Raw genomic sequence first — 21,439 nt, 5'->3', positions numbered from 1 at the left:
GAGCCAAAACAAACGCCTTGGAGCTCAGGGGTCAGAGCAGCCCAGCTTCATTACATTTTGCATGGGACCACTTCCAGGTCTAACACACATATATCCATATTTAAAACTCTTCAGTGAATAAGATACCAGGCTGGAAGACTCTTAGACACAACACTGTTGATGCTGAACAAGGAAAAGACACCCGTCAACAGTGAAAAGAAGCAGAGGCATTTTATGTTTGTCTCACTGTTATGCAGAACAAAGGCAGAAGTTCACATGAGTAATGTACCTGCACGCTCAGTGTTGTGAAATTACTCAAAATACTCATCCATGCTCTCATTTTGTGAAGTGCCTGTGGCTCCCTTTGCAGAGCCACCCTGCACAGTGACCCCAACAATGCCAATGGGATGCAAGAGCCAGGAGTGACCAGAACCCTTTTTTGTGCCTTTTCACAGCACAAAGTGCCTCCAACAGACAGGGGAGAGAGGGAGAGCCAGCTGTGAGTGAGGTCTGACTCCCTCCTTAAGGTGGCCTCACTTTAGGGCTGAGACTCAAGGTCCAAACCCTCTGTTCACTCACTCCAACATGTTTACAGCAGTTGGAACTGCCAAAGGCACTCCAAGGCCTGGAAAAACATCCCCGAGGAAGTGCTCCACTGGTTTTCCTTAGATCCACTGCATCTGAGTGAAATTCGAGGCATTTCAGACCTGTTTCTGCCTCTTCCACTCGGGCTGCAGTCAGCAGGGCTGCTCAGGAAGGAGATTACACAACGCACAGCCTCTGGCTGTACCAGGGAAATAAACTGCAGGCTGATGTGCTGAAGCAACACAAACTTAAATACAGAGCAGCATTCAAGGAGCAACGCTGAACTTTGCTGTGATGTAAGGCAAAGCACTGGAAATAAAACATTACTATTTATTGATCTGCAGTGAGGGAATAAAGCAATGAATTTCAGAAGCTCTGGTGTGCAGCTGGCATTAATCAAAACTTCTGTTGTGGGAAATGTCAGCAAAGAAACAGGAATTCGCAGGGAAGCGGGGAAAAAACAGCAACAAACCACACGGAGCCCCACCCAAAGGAGGAGAGGGAACAGCAGAATAAAGAGGAGGAGGTGGCACAACGGGTTTCCCACAGCAGGCTTTCATCATGTGGGATGTGAAATCCTACCGGCCTTGCCCAGCAAGAGCCAACACGGTGGCCGTGGGTGACTCAGCTGGGCCTGGAGAGCAGAGCACAGCTCCCTCCCCTCTGCTGAGCAGCTGGGACCCCAGGGAGCAGACCTCACACACTACTGCTCTTCCCAAACAAAAAGATGAAAGATAGGCACTGGCTCTGGGCACTCTCAGTGTCACCCTGCACTGGACTCAGGTGCCTGCTGCTATCTTTTAATTTATCAAACTTCTCAATCCATCCAAGGCTTTATCCGCCTTTCATATTTGCTAAAGTCTCAGGGATTACATTCATTAGACTCTCTTAATATCTTAGACTTTCAGACTTTCCAGCTCCAGAAAAAACACACTGAGTGCTGACTACAGGGAAATGCCACGGAGATAAGAAAAAAAAAAATCCCTGAACTCATAAGGAAGTGGAGGAAAGCCACTGTGTGATGAGATAAAGAAGGGATAGAGATGTGTGGGAAAGAAGAAAAAAACACCAACAAGCCAAGGGGAAAAAGTATAAATGGTATCACCTACACAGCCTGTGCTCAGCAGGCCTTAACACAGGTTGTGGTTTGATCAGCTTTCAGATTCAAAGGATTCCTGAATTCCAAATCCAAGCAGAGAGCCCAGCAGTGCTTGCACCAGCGAGGTGAGCCAGCCTCAGCACTGGTAAAAGTCTCTGGAAGTGCAGGATGTGTTTTTACACAAACCAGAGCTCTCCTCTGCATGAGAACCTTGCCTCACAAACAGCAAACACATGAATTATGGAAGACTTGCTGCAGAAAAAGCTGCAAAATAAAACTAGGGACAGAGGACAGGCTGGGTTTTATGCAACAAAGATCTGCAAACAGTGATTTGGCCCAAAGAATCACAGAATCCCAGACTGGGCTGGGTTGAAAGGGAACTTAGAGCCCATCTCATTCCGCACCTTCCACTCTCCCAGGATGTCAGAATGCAGTCCAGCCTGGCCTGAACACATCCAGGGATGGGAACAGGGTGGACCAGGGAGCAGACAGAAGGGCTGGCAGAAAGGTTGCAGAGAATTTTAAGGCTACAGTGAATCACATTGAGAACAGACAGAAATTTCCAAGTGCAACAGGATTCCTTGGATTTGGGGAGCAGCATCTTCCAGCAGGGTGAGGTACTAAGAAAACAGAACACCTCATAAGTTCCATGAGTTCTCAGGATGCTTCATGCTTATCCATCAGCACCAACATCCACCTCAAATCTCATCATTTCAGGACAAATTCTGAGCTGTCTGGGCTGAGCTCCTCCACACCCAGTGCTCCATCATCTCCACATGCCCACTGCCAGGCCTCATCCACATTATCCCAGCTTGGCTGAGATTTACCAAGTGGTTAACAGAAAATCCAGCCACAGTTTTGTCCCTTTAAATTCTCGCCTTCTCTCGCAGGCAGAAGACATCTGTGGAATAATAATGAATTTCTTTGGTTTGGGGTTTTTTTTTGTTTTTATTAAAAGCTATTCTTTCTAGCAGGAAATGAAAAAAGAACAACCAGATTGGAGAATTTGGGGGAAGAAGGGAAAACATTTCTAAAGGTTAATAGTAATAATACTGCTCAGCATTTATTTCGTGGATATGCGACAAAGCAAAGAAAAACAGATGTTTTCAGTAATGCTCCAGTTTCTCTGCAAACTCAGGTATTGTCCAGAGCTGCTGCAGCTCACAGGGACAGGAGGAATGCTCCTACAGCTTGCTCTACAAGACAGAAAAAGGAGGGATAAGGAAAATCTCTGTCCTTTACTGGATGCAGGACAATCTGGGGATCAGCACAGCTCTGTGAGAGGCAGGTGCTGCTCAGCCAAAACCCATGGCTGAGAGAAGAACACTAATAACTGAATAAAGCCAAAGATAACAGCAGTGCTAATGCTAATAAATATAATGAACAGGGACATAACAAAAAAGGAGAGAGAGGAATAAAACCTGAGGAAAACAAGTGGTGCACAGATCCTGATGCCCAGCCTGTTCCTGAGCAGTGGTGCACCCCTCCTGGCTGACTCTCCCCATTAATAGATGACATAAATCATCTATCATGAGCATGATATCCTATGGAATAGCCCTCTGGCTAGCTCAGATCACCTCTCCTGGCTTCTGGTGCTGCTCCTCACTGGCAGAGCATGGGAAACTGAGAAGTCCTTGACTCAGAGTAATCGCTACTTAGCAACAACTAAAACATTACCCTGTTATCAACATTGTTCTCATGCTAAATCCAAAACACAGCGCTGCACCAGCTACTGAGGAGGGAAATTAACTCTATCCCAGCCAAACCCACAACACCTGCTCAGTGTGGATGGGGGAAAGGCTGTGGAAATGGCTACCTGGAATTCTGTGAAGCCTTTGACGCTGTTTCCCACAGGATTCTCTTAGAAAACCTGGCTGTGCGTGGCTTGGATGGCCAAGAAGGCCAAGGGAACCTGGCTTTTGCCAGCACTGGTGTGGCAGCAGGACCAGGGGACAGTCTGTCCCCTGTGCTGGGCACTGCTGAGGCACCTGGAATTCTGAGGTCACAAAAAGAAGGACATGGAGGGGCTGGAGCGTGTCCAGGGAAGGGAATGACCTGGGGAAGGGTCTGGAGCACCAGGAGGGGCTGAGGGAGCTGGGCAGGGGCTGCAGAATCCCTGAGGAGCCGGGCAGGGGCTGCAGAATCCCTGAGGAGCTGGGCAGGGGCTGCAGAATCCCTGAGGAGCTGGGCAGGGGCTGCAGAATCCCTGAGGATCCGGGCAGGGGCTGCAGAATCCCTGAGGGAGCTGGGCAGGGGCTGCAGAATCCCTGAGGGAGCTGGGCAGGGGCTGCAGAATCCCTGAGGAGCCGGGCAGGGGCTGCAGAATCCCTGAGGAGCCGGGCAGGGGCTGCAGAATCCCTGAGGAGCTGGGCAGGGGCTGCAGAATCCCTGAGGAGCTGGGCAGGGGCTCAGCCTGGAGCAAAGGAGGCTCAGGGGCCCTTGTGGCCCTGCACAGCTCCTGACAGGAGGGCACAGCCGGTGTCTGGCCTGTGTCCATATCCAGGCTGTGCTCCAGGGAACAGGGAGAGGAGCAGAGGGAACACCCAAATTGCACCAGGGGAGGTTCAGGTTGGGTACAAAGGAAAATTCCTTCCCCAGAAAGGCTGTCCAGCCGTGGCACAGCTGCCCAGGGCAGTCCCCATCCCTGGAGTGGTTAAAAGCCCTGTGGATGTGGCACTTGGGGACACCGGGCAGTGCTGGCCTGGGCAGTGCTGATGGGAACTGTTGGACAGAAAGGTCTCAGGACTTTCCCAACCTGAGTAATTCTATGAGATTCCTTGAGTGCCTTCCCCAACCTGAATAATTCCATGAGATTCCTCCCTAATTTGTCATTTAGAGTGCTACTGATGGCCCCCTCCAGCCCAGTGCCAGGGAAGACCCAGCCCCTAATGTGACCTCCAGGTTCTCCAGAGCTCTTCCTGTGGGTCTGTCTGTATCTTGGTGTGAGACACACAGAAATCTCTTTGATTTCTTATTAAAGTGGTCTCTGCTCTCCCAAGGCATTAGTGGTGGTGCAGGTTTTGGAATCCACTAATCGTGAGCACCTCAGAAACTTCTCCAGGAATGTGCCCAACTGCATTCACCCAGCTCTGAGGTCCTGGAAAGTGGTTTCAAAGCTGAACTCCAAGAGAATTTTTCAAAAAGCTACACTGAATTCAATTCATGACACACTATTAAGAATTATTTTACACATGAAGCAGCTTAATATGATTTAAAGGATGTAGAACTTTCCCATAGGGGGAGAGAAGCAAATCCTCCGTGAGATGAGTACCAACACAGCTGGTACTGAGGCTTACAGAACTTTGATGTTAATGAATGTGGATGGGTTGTAGAGATGGGAGAAAAGCTCCCTTTATCAGTTTTCCCAGTACCAAGCTGATAGCCATTGTAAAACTGCTTTTTAATACAGCTGTGCAGCTTTTGCCAGTAAGCCACAGGTTTCCATCACATGATCAGGTGAAAATGTGTTTAACAAAGACATGAATATGCTTCTTTGTTCATAACAAACTTATCACAAGAATAGACAAAGCTCAAATTATCACAAGAGGGCAAACGTTTAGCCAGCAACTTGTCAAAGCATTCCAGCCTGCATCCCTGCATCTCACTGCTGAACAGACCAAGAAAGTAAAAAAAAAAAAAAGAAAAATATAATCTACATGAATACCACCTTCTACAAATAAGAAGTCAGTTTGCCTTTTTTTTTTTTTTTTTTGTAACTCTACATCTGGAGCCTGTTTGGGGCATAAAGAAAAGAGGAAAGATATTTGGAGACACTTAAATTGCTTCACTTCCTGCCGTGAATGACTATGCAGTGATTTTGTTAGAAAAGAGAAAACAATTGTTTCCCATGCTCCCTGGGAGAAGGACAAAACAGAACCTGCTGAATGTGCAGCAAAAGAGAGACTTCGGCTCTGCAGCACGAAAAACTGCTACCAATAATAGAGGGAAGGCAGGAATAAGGCAGCTGTGGGGTCCCTATTGCCAGAGCACAGGAAAATCCCTGGAGCACTGACCCAGGCGGGCACAACTCACACAATTCAGGGCAACCTGGAGCTCCCGAGGGCTGAAATGCCCCTTTCTGCCCCCGTGGATCACCTGGAGCAGGTGAGTTCATGGGTTCCTCCTCCAGCCAGCTCTCCAGGGCAGCTGGGGTGTGCCAAAGCAAGCAGGCACTGGGGACTTATCTCTGAGCACAGACAGGGACAAACAGCATCTCAGAGTCCTTCCCAGGAGCTGTGTAAAATGCCAAACCTCCCCACTGCAGCCCTCAGCCTCTCCAGTTTCATGCACTCTGGAACAGCTGCTCTAAAAAGACTCTGACTTCAAAGCACAGTAAATTAAGCTGCACATAAAGTCCATTCAGCTTTCTGTTTAATTTGATAAAAGCTCATCAGACCATTCAAGTTACCTTCTGGTCAATAGTGCCTCAAGAAATCTGCAATTCAGCTACCTGTGGTTTTTCCAATATTTCTGTGAAACATTACTGACAGAATCTGTTGGCCTGCAATGCATCAGGTCTTTGCTAAATGCTGTTCCAGGGCTCAAGGAACCTGCTGGGATCTCTTCATTTTCTCTATAAGTCTTCTGGGATTTTTTCTTTCCTCTTGCTCTAATGCCCGGGGGGTCACAGTTGTTTTTAGCCAGCATTTCTTCTTTGTTTTAACCTGATAATGTATCTTTCCATTTCTTTCTAAGGAAGAGGGATTGGTCTCCAAAACAATGGCTCAGCTCTGCCAGGAGGCTGGATGGGGCTTGGAGGGTATGGGGGAAGGTGCAGGGTTTGGAACTGGATGAGAGTTGAGATCCCTTCCAACCCAAACCATTCTGGGACTCTGTGATCAGCTCCAGGCCAGACAGATTGACTGTTAAGCTGGATACCTTCAGTTCTGCTGACAAAGAGCACAAAATGCACCGACTGCAGCCCCCTTCCACCCCAAACCCTCCACCAGCAGCTCCTGGGTCCCTCCTCCCCACCTGAGCTCACCTGGCACCGCCTGTGCCAGCAGCACCACATAAAGGGTGGTGAGGAGGTGAGAGGCAGAGCAGCCTCTCCAAGCGGAAGGAGAGGGAAATGAGGGGAGCAGAGTGTGCTGCTCCATGCAGGAGCTGGCCACGAGGCTGAGCAGCACGGATTTTATATGGCCAGGAGACCTCTGCAGCCTTCCCACCACAGCACCAGCAAGGAAATGCTGTGCCTGGCCTAGGGGCTTTCACCAGCTCCCAACACAGTGATGACAAGAGAAAAAAAAAACTCAAGAGATTTCATTTTGAGATGTCCTCAGTGTTTCTTATTTAAATAAAAGAAAAAAAAAACCCAGTGAAATCCATCATTTCAGGAATCCACAAGATCAGCTTCCCATCCACCTCCCCCCTCGCCAAGTACTGACCATGCTGCCAGCAGAGCAGTGCTCTCAAAAATTTTACATTTCCTACAACATAATTACAAATTACAACATTCAAAGGGGAAAAAAAAGGTTTCTTTTTAGTACACAGAGACCACAGGAAAACGAAGAATATCCTATATAAATACTATCCTGCCATAGCAAAAGGGGTAACTCTACCCCAAAGTTTAATGAACCTTAAAAAAAGGAAGCTTTAAGCTCTGTTTTAAGCCCTTAAATCCCTAAAGACAATCAAAAGAAAACACAGGACAAAGTAGAAATACTATTGATTATGCATAATTGGTATAATTAATTTGTAATTAGTTCATTAAAATATATAGGCATTGGAATTATGCTTGTACATTTCTGGGAATATCCTGCAAGTCACTTGGGATGTGCTTATCATTTATTTGATAGATGAAACATTATTAGAAAGACAGCCCATTAAAAATTAATATGCCAGAGTAATAATTTTCTCGATCTCAGCATTCAGTTTTCCACGTACTCAGACTCCTATTCTGCCTCACAAAGAATTTTTATTAATTTTGTTTTGCAGAGCATGACTTGGGAAGCGCAGCACTTAGGACAACTGAGGCACAGCAGCCTTTATGCTGAGCATGCAGCCAGTTTTGTGGTACAAAATGGCAAATATTATAAATTATATACCACAGGAGTGTTCAGCACGAGGTCTAATTCTCCAACTTAATTTAGGATGGGAAGGTAAAAAGCTTTGTGGTTGCAAGCAAGTGGGAAGAAACTTGCAGAGCGCTGGGAGCAGGCTGGTGCGTAACTGCGGAGCATTCCTGTGCTCCTGCAGCGTTCTGGCATCTCTCACTGTCAGCAGTGGGTGAGCAGCACTCCAGAGCTCCCTGAACTCTGCAGGGAACAGCCCCAGTCCCACCCTGGCTGGGATCCACCGGGATCCACCATTTCAGAGGTGCTGCTCCCCTTCTGTGTGGGGCAATGTCAGCTGGGGCAATAGAGCATCGGCACTTCCTAACCCTGATGCCACTCCTCTATTCCCACTGAGCTTCCTGAAGTCCCTCCAGTGTTTCTGAAGTGCCATTTCAGCCAACAGCTACAGAAATCACTGGATCTGAAAGACCCAGGACAGTCACATCACCTCCTCCAAGCCGGGTATGCAACACCAAACTTTCCTTGAGTTTCCGTAATGGATGGATGGACAGAGCCACTTCTTGTTTTGTGTGTTAATTGCCAACAAAATCTCCCTCCAAAAGCATTTTCCTCCCCACCCGACCTCCACCAGCGCTGTGGCAGCCTAGAAAGGCTGGTCACTCACTCAGGATGAAGATGGGCCATGGCAAGACCCATCTTCATTGAAAAACACATAAAAAATATTTAAAACTCATATTCTTCAAATGGAGCAAAGTCAGCAGTGGATACACAGCACAAGCAGTATCATTTGCCATTATAAAGCTTGAATTTTCTCTTGTAAAACAAAGAGCATGTGCCTAAAAAAACACCTTTCATGTTTTAAAGAAGGGTCTCCAGGTCCTTTAAGGCACAATTAAACTCTGCTGTAATTCTGTGCTTCCCAGCAAGTCTGTGTTAAGAATTCCAAACACTCTCCCAGGAACCACACACAGTTTTTTTTGGTTTTGCTTCATTCTTTTTTTCCCTTGCCTCCACTGTAGCATGGACAATTATTTATTTTCTTTGCCTTGCACTCAAGGATGTGATGGATGTATTTACATAAACACACACACAGAGCCACAGATATCTCTCTATAAAAATTAATCTGCAGATGATGAAAAGTGTAAAAGATCTAAGAGGCAAATCCCAAACAAAAGAACACACTTTATACACTTTATACATAAATATCTTGAAATTATAAAGATCTGAGATTAAGTGGTTTACCACTCATTTAGAATTGATTAGAATGTATTTAAATTTAGCTGAAAGTACCACAACATTGCTCGTGTATTTGCATCTGCGAATAAGTAAATAAAAAGCCTGCTATTAAAGCCTTCATTAATTCTGATTATATGAGAACTTAAAAGCAAATCTGTGTATTACTGCTCTGTAAAGACTCCCAGCAACTCTAGAGTAGAGCTGGCACTGCAACACAACATGTGTCAGCTAAAATGACTAACAGGATCTATTTTCAGTAATCTTAAATCGCACTGCTAAAATATAGAATTAATGGGTTTGCATAATACTTCAAATATTTTTTTTCCCTTCTAATTCATTCCCAATTCCTGCCTCATTGTATCAAAAAGTGAATTTTATATCACTTGACATTTATGTACAACAGTTGAACACATTTCATTAAACTACAATGTTTAGGCAGCACTCAGATGTGATGTGTATATTATTATAAAGAGTGATCCAGCTATTTTATTTCCTTATAAATATGATGACTGGAGGTTTAAAAAAATATATCATGTTGACTGGAAACATGAAGAACGTTTCATTCTGACTACAGATCTTGAGAGTTTCTACATATTTAATTGAAGACAGGGTTTTTGAAAGAAGGATTCATTAATTTTAGTAGCATTTCCCTCCAAGTAAAGACTTGTCTGTCAATTTCTAAGGAGTTTAACAATTAAGAATATAATCATCTCCAACTAATACCCAAGAACCTTCACTTGTCACTCTGACAGCTGAAAAGCCATTCTAAGTTAGAACAAAATACAACAAAAAAACCCCAACCTTGCCCAACATTTAGTCATTAAACTCAGAGTTATGGGGTGCAGTTTGATTAAAGGTTTTGTACTTTATCATGTCCAGTAATCAGAGATTTAGAACACTCTATACTTTACAGAGTTGGCCCCAAAATACATTACTTTTCCCTACAGTTCCTAGGCCCAAGTGTCAAGTCCATCACTCAGTAATCAACACCACAAAACATTTTAAGGCACCATGCAAGACAAGGGATCAAAGGGATTTTCAGCATTTAGTTATACAGAAAAATATACCTGATAGTCCAAAATGCTGAATCCTAAACCATTTTTGTCTTTCTCCAGCTCAATAACCTTCACATCAGGAGACCATAATGCCAATTCCCCTTCTTCCTCCTCAGGATTCAAGTCTTCCTCAGGTTTCACCTGGAAAAGAAAAGCTCTGGTTCAAATACCATTGTCTCAGCTCTTTACTAACACTATTCCTTCAATATTTTGATTATTAATGATGCATACATGCCCTAAAATGTGACCTTTTATGGAATTAAAACTTCACCGAGCATTATGAATGGAGTTTTCTCCAGCTTGCTGCGTTGAGTACTCCCCTGGGCACAGGCCTCCATGTTTGGAGCATCAGAGCCCAACCTGGCACACAAATACCCGTGTATTAGTCTAATTAATTGTTAGAATATTACTAACCTGTTACACACTGATGAACTTCAGCTGTCCCATTAGATGCATAAAGGAAAAAATAAATAGCATGAAAGATTTAACCACAGACAGCTAATAGAAAGGCCAGGCAATCAGAAAAGATGAGAAGCCAAGCTCTAAACACTTTTGCCAACAGGAGCAACCACAAGTGTCAGGCTTTGCTTTGAGACTCCAAAGCTCCTGCGATGGAAAGAAACTTCTAAGTTTCAATTTTTTATTTTTTTTTTCCCCCCCAGTTCTATAAAAACCCACTCAGAACACGGAAGCAATCAGCTAATGGTGGCAAGGACGTGATTTAGTGTAATTCAGAGCTCTCACTCACCTCCTAAGTGTGGGGAATGATGGATGGGATGTGCAGTCAGCAAAGCGGCGCCGTGATTTACCCACCTTGTCTTCCCGGGACAATGAACCTCCTCAACACCAGCCCCTGCAAACCCGGGGGATTTCCCACAGAATTGACTGTCCTCCTGCGCACAGCGGGGCAGGAGAAGGTTACCTGTGGCTCCGGAGGGGACACTGCCACCGGCACGGGGGGCTCGTCCACCCAGGACTCGGCGCCGTCGCTGCAGAGCCGCCGGCAGCACACCAGGGTGAAGGGGGGAGGCACCTCCTTGAGGAAGGTGACAGCCTCCCGCCGGGACCTGCCACACAGCTGCACCCCGTTCACCTGCAGTTCAGAGAGACAATTCAAGGATACCCACCAGATTATTTCTTTTTTTTTTTCATCTTTTTTTTTTCTCTTTTTTTTTTTTTTTTTGCGTACATTTTTTCCCCACCCGAGCCTGAAAGTCTGATTTTACCTGGGGGTTCTGGCACAGCTTGCACAGTTTTATTAACATATCCTTCTGAACAATATACACATTATTGTAAAACTTCATCTCCAAGATCTTGTGACTACTGACTGCTGCATCGTGTCTCTTTAGCTTCCTCTAACTTCTTTTCTGCTCACCGCTTCTCCAAGCCTAAACCTTTCCTAGAATTCTTATTTCTTTCTCACCTCTTTCTCTCTTGGGGATCTTTTTTCAGTGCTAGGCTTATGTATTTGAATTTAAAAAGATAAAAGAAATAATTTTCCCACAATATTCTTCCCAGTATTTCCCCAATATTTTAAGCAAACACAGGTCCTGAGCTCCGATCAAAAAACCTGAAGTCAGAACCACAATTAGTTAAAAAGTTTGGCTCAATGACCTTAGAGGTATTTTCCAACCTTAATGATTCTCTGATTCTAACTTTGCCAGTTTAAAATGTGACAAAATAACAAAGTGACTGAAACTAAAACGGATCCTACAGAAAACAGGTGAGAACGTTTGTACAGTCAGAAATAAGCCAATTACTGTAAGCAATTAACCAGAAAGGCCTGGCAAAGGTCAAGCTTACTATACCATAAACTCAAGATTGTGAGTGATAACAGATCATTTTAATAGATGTTCTAATCCACAGACTTTGAAAAAGAAAAAAAAAGACAGAGAGATAAGATAGAGCGATAAGATGATAAGATAGGCAGGGGGGTAGGTGGGTGGGTGTGTAGATAGATAGATAGATAGATAGATAGACAGACAGACAGACAGACAGACAGACAGACAGACAGATAGATAGATAGATAGATAGATAGATAGATAGATAGATAGATAGATAGATAGATAATGGTGCTTTAAAAATGGGAACTTTTTTTTGCAGCTGTCCCATCTCTGGAAATGTCCAAGGCCAGGCTGGACAGGGCTTGGAGCACCTGGGATAATGGAATATGTCCCAGGGTTGGGACTGGATGGGCTTCAATGTCCCTTCCAACCCAAACCATTCTGTCACTCTGTGACTCCACTTCTGCAGGAAAACAAGAGGGATTCATCCTCTTTTACCTATTTTATAACCTTTTATATCCTGCAGGTTCCTCTCCGCACCACAGGGGTGTCCCTAAATAGGAGGACAGCAGGAGTCATAAATCACCCGTGTTAGCCAGCACTGCAGCCCCAAAAGAGCAGGGTTTTAACCCAATCACTGCTGTGGACTCAACCCCAGGGATTTCTTTCAGGCTGCCTCAAGCCTCTCTCACAACCGAATGCCCACAGGGCTGGAGTGCAGGCACTGGTTTGGGAATCCAAGCCAGTCCCCAGCAGGAACCAAGGCACAGCAAGTGGGGATTACCTTCAGCCCTTCCCTCCATGCCCACACTGCAAAGGAGCCCACACCTGATCCAAGAAAACAGAGCATGGAATGCTCACCAGACATGGACACACCTTTGTGCGTGTGCACTTGAGGCAGAGCCTCTCCATAAACCTCCCACATCTCCCTTCAATCTTATTCCAGGCTCCACAGCAATCCCACTTTAGCCAACATCTGCTTCCCGATCACTTCTATTTTTTCCTGATCACTTCTATTTTTTCCTGATCACTTCTGTTTTTTCCTGATCACTTCTGGTTTTCCCCCCCACTTTGTGCTTTTCGCAGTGTCAATACAGTTTGGGCTGCTGGGAGCCACAGAGCTCCTCTCCCACTCCACATCCCAGCCAAGCAGAAAAACTCAGAGCGGTGGAGCTGGCCTCCACCATGGCAAGACAAACTGCTCTGGGCTCCTTCTGCAAGAATTACAGCAAGTGCTGAGCTATCAGCCTCGCCCATTAGTCAATTATTTAAGCAGAAGGATCCACACGTAAGGATTTTTTAATGCTCGGAGAGTGGCAGCGTGGTGGAAAGCTCCCAGCACTTCTCAGCACCCCGTGATGGATGGGGGAGAGCTGCTGAGCACCCCCAGCAGACCTGGGGACTCCCATTTCTCCTCGTGCAGCTGCCAGAAATCAGCCTCACCCAGGCAAGGTGCCCTGCACCCACCATTCAGCACATCAGCCCTCAAACAGCAGGGAAATGCCACAACAAAAAGGCACAAAAAAAGCAATTTACTCCTCAAAAAGAGCACAGTGGGATTAGCTGAAATGAAGGGCAGGGGAGGGGCATTGTGCTGTCTGTCATAATTCAAACACATCATTAAAAATAATCAACATTCAACCTCGCTGTACATTGAAAAAAAATAAAAAAAAAAACCAAAGAAAATCTTTGCTGATCATATTTTAATCCCAAATGTATCAGGGCCAGGTAAGGCTGCTTGTTTGGGGAATGGGCTGTCACTTTTTCCACTGCAAACCCCTATTTAAGGGGATTTATAACTTGGCTGCAAAAACACAGTTTGGGCTAAACCTGGCACTTACAGCTTTAGCCCCAGAGCACATTTTTATTTTCTTGGGGTTTTTTTCCCCAACTCCAGAGCAGCAAAAAATTTACACTCACTAGGTCTGGGCATACCTGTGAACTTAATTCCAAGTACAGAGTAATACATAAAACTGTTAAATATACACAATTAAAGTTTCCTAAGTTACTCTACAGCACTGCATTATTGCTTTTTCTATAATTTTTTTTTTTTTTTTTTTGTTTAGTGGCCAAGCAATTTAAATGACACTTCCAGCATTCCATTAATCCCTTCCTTCAGGAATCAAGGTTTCCTCCATTAAGCAATAAGAAAATGTTTTAGGTCTTAGTGATATCAGTATGAATTTTTGATGTTAGGGGGTGAAGAAGTAAAAGCAGAATAGCTGTACACCTAACAAATCAATCTTTCAGAATGCCTAATTCTGTTTCCATTAAATGTTCTTTGCATCCACTAAAAAAGGCCTCCAATATCAAAATATTCCACAAGGAGTAAGCATGCAATAAGAAATTAATGTCTTTTCACTTGCAGGCTGAGATACCAATGGACACATGTACACACACACAAATAGGAATTGTTTTAATTTTATAAAATAATTATTTTTCTGAGAAAATAGGTCTGGTGTGACTCTTGGTAACTCCAAAGCTGCCCCAATACCTCCTTACACACATTTAAACAAACTAATGTGTTTGCTCATACACACAAATATCTTTCACCACTCCACAAAAAAGTTTTATTGTGTAACTGAAACCACTGTTCCTAAGACTGCTGCAAATGTTTTAGGGGTGACAAATATTCAGAAAGATTATCCACCACAAAAGCTGAAGCCACAGCACTACAAATAATTCAACACAAATATTATCCCTGCCCTTGTAACTCTTGACACTGATATTAAAACATTTCAGAAAAAAATACCCATGAAGTCACTGAGAGGTCACAAGAATTTGACATTTTGTCCATAAATGTGGAAGGGAACAGTGAAGAAAATGAATGTGAAATCCAAAGCAAAACTCTGCTTCCACAACTAATCTGGAATAATTCTATTGCACACACAGCAGCCAAGCTAGAACTGAAGAGAAGAATTTTAAGAAGGCTAAACAAACAGGAAATAGATAATTTTTATTTTTTATTTTTTTACCTCCAGAAGTTCATCCTCCAGTTGCAGAAGACCAAGAGCTGCAGCTGGGCCATCTGAAGCAATGGATGAGATATAATGATGTCCATCAAAAGTGTCCAGCTCAACTCCCAATCTCAGAGTGTGGATGGGTAACAGCTGCCAAAAGATAAATATAAATATGTATTTAAGTCTAAATCTTTATCTACCAGGATAAAAACAGATTTAGGATTCAGCAGCTCACCAAATGGAACCAAGATGATTAAATGTTCACAGTGACCTCTCCTGTGTTACTGTCCATAACTTCTCTTTGCAAACTGTTTGCACAAATAAAAATAACCAGTCTGTTCCTTGGGGAGAAAGGCAATTTGAACTGTATTCTCAAATAATTAAACTTAATGGGAAAAAACACAGAGAGAAGTACCACCCAAAAGGTGAGCTGTCAACAAATCACAGAATGGTTTGAGTTGGAAGGGACCTTAAACACCATCCAGTTCCCACCCCTCTTCCATGGGGCTGGAGCAAAACAAAAATAAAAGAAATAGAAATAAACCAAGGAGTAAAATAAATTCCATAATTGCCCTAAAATCTCACCACAATTTCAGCTGTCTTACTCCTTTGGGAGCTACACTACTTTGAGGCAGAAAAAATATCCCTGAAGTCTCCCCTGTAAGTAGTTACTAAAACTGATATCCTTTTTTCTGCAAGGGGAAATCACTGATTTTGTGTCAGCCTTTTCCCACTGGGACTCCCTAATTTGGAATTTTTCTCTAGGGAAACTCCAACCCTCAGTGCCTTAAATCTGCTAATATAGGAAAAGTAGAATAAAAGTGCTACACTATCCAGAAAAGGCAGGAGAAATCATGGCAACCTGGGGAGGAGAGAAGATCAGCAGGAGCTGCTCCTTCAGTTTTGACATTTTCTGGCTTTTTATTACTGGAGTTCAAACACTGAACTGACCTGCTTCCCAAAATATTATGGATATCCAAATAAAAGGAGCAACCCACTGATCCACAACATTCCTTCAGAGCCATGTGCAATTATGACTTTTTGGCCCTTCCCCACTGAGGTGTCCCCACAAACACATAAATGCATCACCTCTAAAAACCTCCTCTCCACAATATTAACACAGCTATCTTGAAAATCTCTTGGAAGTGAAATAAATTTAAGATCTGACCATTTAAATGAATTACACATGCCTTTGCCTGAGCCAGAATCACTACAGCAAAATTATCTGTGGGACAAAAAAGTTGTTCAGCAGAGTTTCAACCTAAGTTCCATTCTCTGCAATTAAACACCCCGAAATTCAGGGTTTGAGGGTGTATTTTGTTGCTTGGGGGTTTGGTAATGAACTGTTAAAAGGTTCATTTGCCTGTGCTATGAAAAGGTATTGGATCAGTCCAGGAGATAAGCAGAATATTGGCAGCCATTTTCTGGAAAATACAGAGCCACAAAACCACTGAATTCCTGAGCCTCATCACATCTGGAATTGTGTCCTGCCCTCCCAGGATCACTCTGCCAACATACACCAGGAAGGAAACCACCATGTAAGCCTTACCTTTGAGTACTTCTGGAGCTCTGAGTCGTCTTTAAAGGGCATATCCACATTCACAACCTAAAAATTGGACATCAGAACATTTTTCAACAGCGGGACAATAAAGACTTTACCAGAACGACGAAATTCTGGCAAAAAACCCCCAACTCACGAGTAAAATAAACTGTACTTAAACAATGTCACATTGATGCAAAATAATTTTAAACAAATGTTAGAAAAATCTTTCAGGCACAGAACATTTCCAAGTAGGAATGTGGTGATTATGCACCATTAGCAGACTCCAGTATTATCCTATTCCCGGAGCCCAAATGCCAATTTTAGTCAAGTTCAGTAATCCTGTGTAAGCACAAAATGCCATTATGTTTGACACAAATACCCACACGGCCGTGCCAGTCAGAATTTGAAAGTATGACAGCTTAAGTTGTTACCTCAGGCTATAGTGCAGCCATCTCCCATCCAGACTAACCACCAACTTCTGGCTTGAAATGCTTAACTTTAATTACCAAATGGGAATGGAAAGTGGGTTATTTAAACCAGGGACAGGAAATCCTTTCAGTGTCTTTTTTTTTAAAGATTAATAAAACGACTATGCTCACCACCAGTTTTCTTGTACTGTCCCTCCTTAACAGAACAGATTTATCTGTAATATTAGAAGGTTATTTACTTCAATTTTAAATGTAATTAAGACAAAATCATAGAATGGTTTGGGTTGGAAGAGACCTTAAAGATCATTCAGTTCCAGTCTAGGGCTGGAATCTGGGACACTGAAGTTGAGTGTTTAAAAGGAAAGCTACACTTGATAGATCTGAAAAAAAACCAGAGCCGTGCAAAAAAATCAGGTAACTTTTCTTTGAAAACTTCTAGTTTAATAAAGATTAGACTTTTCTTTCGGATTAGTTTTAAACAGGGCTTCCAGCATGCTGTTTTGCAGCACTCAGGGTGTTTTTCCTGACAGACTGAACCCATTTCATGTCCGTGCATGTAACTAAATGGATTTATGACTGGCAGCTCCTCAGCCTGACACCACGCGGTCCCTGCTCGGGATCTCAGCTCCTTCCACCAAAAAGAACCAGCAGCACAGAAGGCATCAGGGCCACCAACCCCTCTCTACAAACAGCTACTTCCTCTCAAGATAAATACTCCTGAGAGAAGCCTGTAGGCACCTTTGGGATGAGTTCAGGGGGCTGAGCGAGGATGGTTTGACACAAGGACTGGGGTGGCACTCAGAATGGACATTGCTGCTGAACACAGGAGGCAGGCACAGGCGAACAGAACCAAAAAATGACTTTCAGGATGGGATGGCAGGAGAGCTCCCTTCTATCACCGAAGACTTTGTGATATGATGGAGCTCCTTTCTATCACTGAAATGTTAACCTCCATGGTTAACACTGTCACTGCTGACATTTCACCACCGGCGGGGCTGGAGGAGCATTTGGAATGGTTGGATTCACCACCTAAGCAGGATTTCACCCTCTGTGGGAAGTGTGATGGTGCTCAGGGAGGTAACAGCAGCCCCTGGAAATGTAAGGGTGGGAATAGCAAGCAACTGAAGTGGGCAGCCAAGTAGATTTATTGCATCATGTACATAATCTCACACGGGCTCCAGATCTTAAAGGAGCGCTAATGGAAGCAGGGGAAGCGAGTTTCTCAAGGCAATTCTTAAAGCTACTTTAAATCTCCCAGAGAGTGACTGCAACGATGGCTACTCCAAGAGGTAAAAATAAGTGTCTCTAAATCAACTGGACAAGCATTGCAAAGACAAACAGGGCATTTTCTTGGTGGTGGTGAGAATTTTTTAAGGCATTGGGAAGAACGCTGTCCCGAGTCTTTTATCTGTACTGAAAAGCACAAGTGAATTACAATTTCCATCAACTCCTCGTGACAATTCATCAAAACAATCTTTTGCTAGGCAATTATTTAATATGAAGTGAAGAAATATCTACTAGACACTGGCACCACAAAGTTACACTATTGAGAATTACTTTGTATTTTCCCAGCATGTTTGAAAATCATTCTTTCATTCTTCAGATAAAATGGTAAGATTCTTCTGAAAACGGAAGTTCTACCCTGAGCCCTTTTATTATTCAGTGCCCAGTAAAACAAATAGATCATGAATGAAATAATAAAAATGCCATATATTTTAAGTGGCTCCTGTGATGCAGATTTAACAGGACAGCTGATTTCCTTAAATCACTGTTCCTGCCTCGTATTTGTATAACAATAATATCTATATAAACAGAATAAAATAAAGGGCAACACATCCCCCAACTCATTATAACATACATTTCAGCCCTGATGTTACAGGGAAGAAAATCTGATGTTACTGATCTCTTCCAAACACTGAACTGTTCTATAAACAGCCTGTGATGCTAAGCTCACAGATCTGTAATTTAAAGAAATAACATTCATGAATGTAGTTTATTGAAATAAAACATACCATAACTTCGTATTCTGGTCCCAGCAGGTTTTCCCATTTGGATTTCAGCTCATGTGCTGGAGGGAGTGGGACTCTTCCTAAGTATGAAAGTGAATATTAAATTTACAAGCATATTGTACATTCAGAAGTACATTTACTTCTAAATACTCCAATAAAAATTCAGTGTAAATAAAAGATTAGAGGGAATAATCCCCAAAAGGGAAGCGCATTAAGCCGAGTCTATCAAACAGCGCAAATCAAAAATGTCTTTCTTAGGAAAACAATGCAAAATGTCAGCTCCTGTAAAAGTGTGATTTATTCAGCTGAGAGGCAGAAGAGGTGATGCTTGGTGATGAGATGTGAGTTCTGTACCATGCAGTACTGTAAATAAATCATTCTTTCAGGCTGCAAAACAAATTTCACACGACTTCATCGTTTGTTGCCGTAAGAACGCTTCCCACTCCAGGGAAACATCATCTCCCACCCAAACGAGCCCCCTGAAGAAGGAAAACACCTGACAAGATATTGCTGCTATCGAGGGGCCGTGTCAGCACAATGCAGGCACAGACTTTATTTATACATTTGGCAGGTATAAAGCCTTGTCTGCTTTAATTAGGCCAGTAAGTAACATGAGCTTTAATATAAGCTCCAGTTCTGAACCAGTCTTCCGTGGGAACTTGGCTATCTTGACATTTATATCTTTTCAGCTTTCTTACTTATGCAACCAAGGCAGTTGGTTACAGTCCTGTAAGACAATTTGACAGAGCTAGACAGCAGAAAATGACTGGCTGCCCTGTGTTTGACCTCAGCCAGAAGCTCAGCTCACATATAAAGTTCCAAGCTGGAGCAGTGTGTAACTGGTAAGAATCAAGCTCTACAGCAAATTCCATCCAGCAGCGACAGCAGCAGCATCTGGGGGCCAAATTACCAAAAACTAGGAGGATTTTTTTTCCCCCCCCTGAATGACTTCAGTAGTTTGTCAGATGTCTAGACAAGGCACAGACCACTCAGTGTTGCTGCTGCGTCGCGCTGAAATTCAGAATGTAAAGCACAACTCAGGCTCTGCACACAACCAGTGAGTAAAATACTCACTGGGGGGAGTTGTGAGGACACCACGAGGAGCTCAGAGCCCAGCAAGAGCAAAACCCTGCACAAATGGCATTGTCAGGCTGCCTCTGCTTTCAGCACCTCCGCAGACTGCAAAGACAGAGCTCTGCAATACAATCCTCATTACACACTTCTGTAACTTTGAAGTTTTCCACTCAATAAAAACAAAGATTGGAGTTTACTTCTACGACAGCACAGCCCACCCCTGTTCTCTCCAGCTCACTTTCAGCCATGGCAGACAGGCAAATTCTGTCTGAGAAACCACCCGGCTCAGAGCCTAAAAACTGAGGTGTCACTTGGAAATACCCAGAGGATTTTCAACCTACAGGCTCAAGCAGACACAGATATCTGAGAATTCCAGCAATCCTGATAGCTGTTTTCTGCTACCAAAACGACACCCCACCAAGATTAAAAACTTGAGTTTGTAAATACAGCCCACAGTTGTCTCTGAAATAAATTATCTCCTTAAAAAGTAATGGGAAGACCAATTGTGCTAAAATTCTTATCTGCTAGTTAAGGGTTTTTAACTTCATTAAAAATTAAAGCTTCTAATGTGTGATTTATGATCAAGCACACTGTCTTTACTTCTGAGCTGTATCAAAACCAGAACACCAGTGCATTCTTCTGCTCCTTCCATCTGCAGAAAAACAGAGGGGCAGGAATTCCTGAGTCTCTTTTTCTGCTATTACAGAGTTACAACAGTGTGAACACACAGCACCTGAAATCCACTGTGCAGCCAAATATAGATTTCAAGGTTCACCAGGAGTAATGAATCTCAGGGTCAAGCTCAAAGTTCAGTTCAGCAACTGTAAGCTGTGTTCAGCTGGCTGAATACGGATTTTTTTGTCACTTCCAAAACACATTACCAAAATCTGCAAGTTGTTCAGAGCAGGTGCTGAGGCACATCTCCATTTGAAGTTTTTCCTTTTCTTTCTTTCAAATACACTTTGAAGTCTCTGCTTGTGACTTCCTTAGGACTGTGGAAATGTGGGCTGAAGGGATTTGGATTGAATATATTCAATTCCAGTGGCATCACTCAATTCACTTACAATGTTCCTTTTTCCTCCAACAGCTTTTTCCACATGGCAGCTAATAGGAAATTTCTTTCTAGTCTCTCATCCAGCTGAATTCCTCATGACCTAACATATGTACCATGTCTCCTATAAGGCCTCAGAAATGAAAACACTTCCAGGGACAGCTTTCATTAGCAACAACTTTTCAGCATATTTAGCCTGTCCTTCTGCCTGCGCTCCCAGGCAGTTTCTCATTTCTAATTAGCAAGCACAAAGCAGAAACCACAAACCTATTGTAAAAATCATCTTTTCTGGTCAAAACTGTCAGCTTCTTCAAAACTGGGGTGTTTTTTTTTTTCTTGCAGCTTCCTCCTGCTCTCACAAAGTTACTACACAAGGGTGCTTTTCATTAAAGCCCTTCCTTTACCTGCCCTGCTGCTGGGGCTCTTTCCCCAGATATCTCTTAAACTCCTGACTGCCAGCATTGTCCCTCTGGGTTCTGAGAGCTCCTGCAAGGCAGGATGGAGCAGTTCTGCTGTTAAATTCATTGCCTGCACTCTGCTAGCACAGAGTTTCAGGCCTCGTGCACGTTGCAGCCCAAACCCTGCTGCCTTTGCACCACGACTGCTTCAGCGTGGCTTT

At 43.6% G+C, this 21,439-nt stretch overlaps 1 protein-coding gene across 3 annotated transcripts in view; it reads right to left on the bottom strand.

Moving 5' to 3' along the window:
• Positions 1–21,439, bottom strand: part of PATJ (PATJ crumbs cell polarity complex component) — a 143,796-nt gene that overhangs the window by 100,113 nt on the left and 22,244 nt on the right. For all 3 annotated transcript variants that reach the window (XM_063166236.1, XM_063166238.1, XM_063166237.1), the window contains exons 12-16: positions 18,699–18,775; positions 16,265–16,321; positions 14,731–14,865; positions 10,894–11,064; positions 9,984–10,112 (exon numbers count right to left, since the gene is read on the bottom strand). In XM_063166236.1, the coding sequence (XP_063022306.1) occupies positions 9,984–10,112; positions 10,894–11,064; positions 14,731–14,865; positions 16,265–16,321; positions 18,699–18,775 (569 nt within the window). The remainder of the gene's footprint in view (positions 1–9,983; positions 10,113–10,893; positions 11,065–14,730; positions 14,866–16,264; positions 16,322–18,698; positions 18,776–21,439) is intronic.

This window comes from Melospiza melodia, chromosome 11 (genome assembly GCF_035770615.1).
Source record: "Melospiza melodia melodia isolate bMelMel2 chromosome 11, bMelMel2.pri, whole genome shotgun sequence".
Classification (NCBI taxonomy): Eukaryota; Metazoa; Chordata; class Aves; order Passeriformes; family Passerellidae; genus Melospiza; species Melospiza melodia.
The sequence above is the reverse complement of the archived record's forward strand: the minus strand, read 5'-3'. Positions and strand labels throughout refer to the sequence as shown.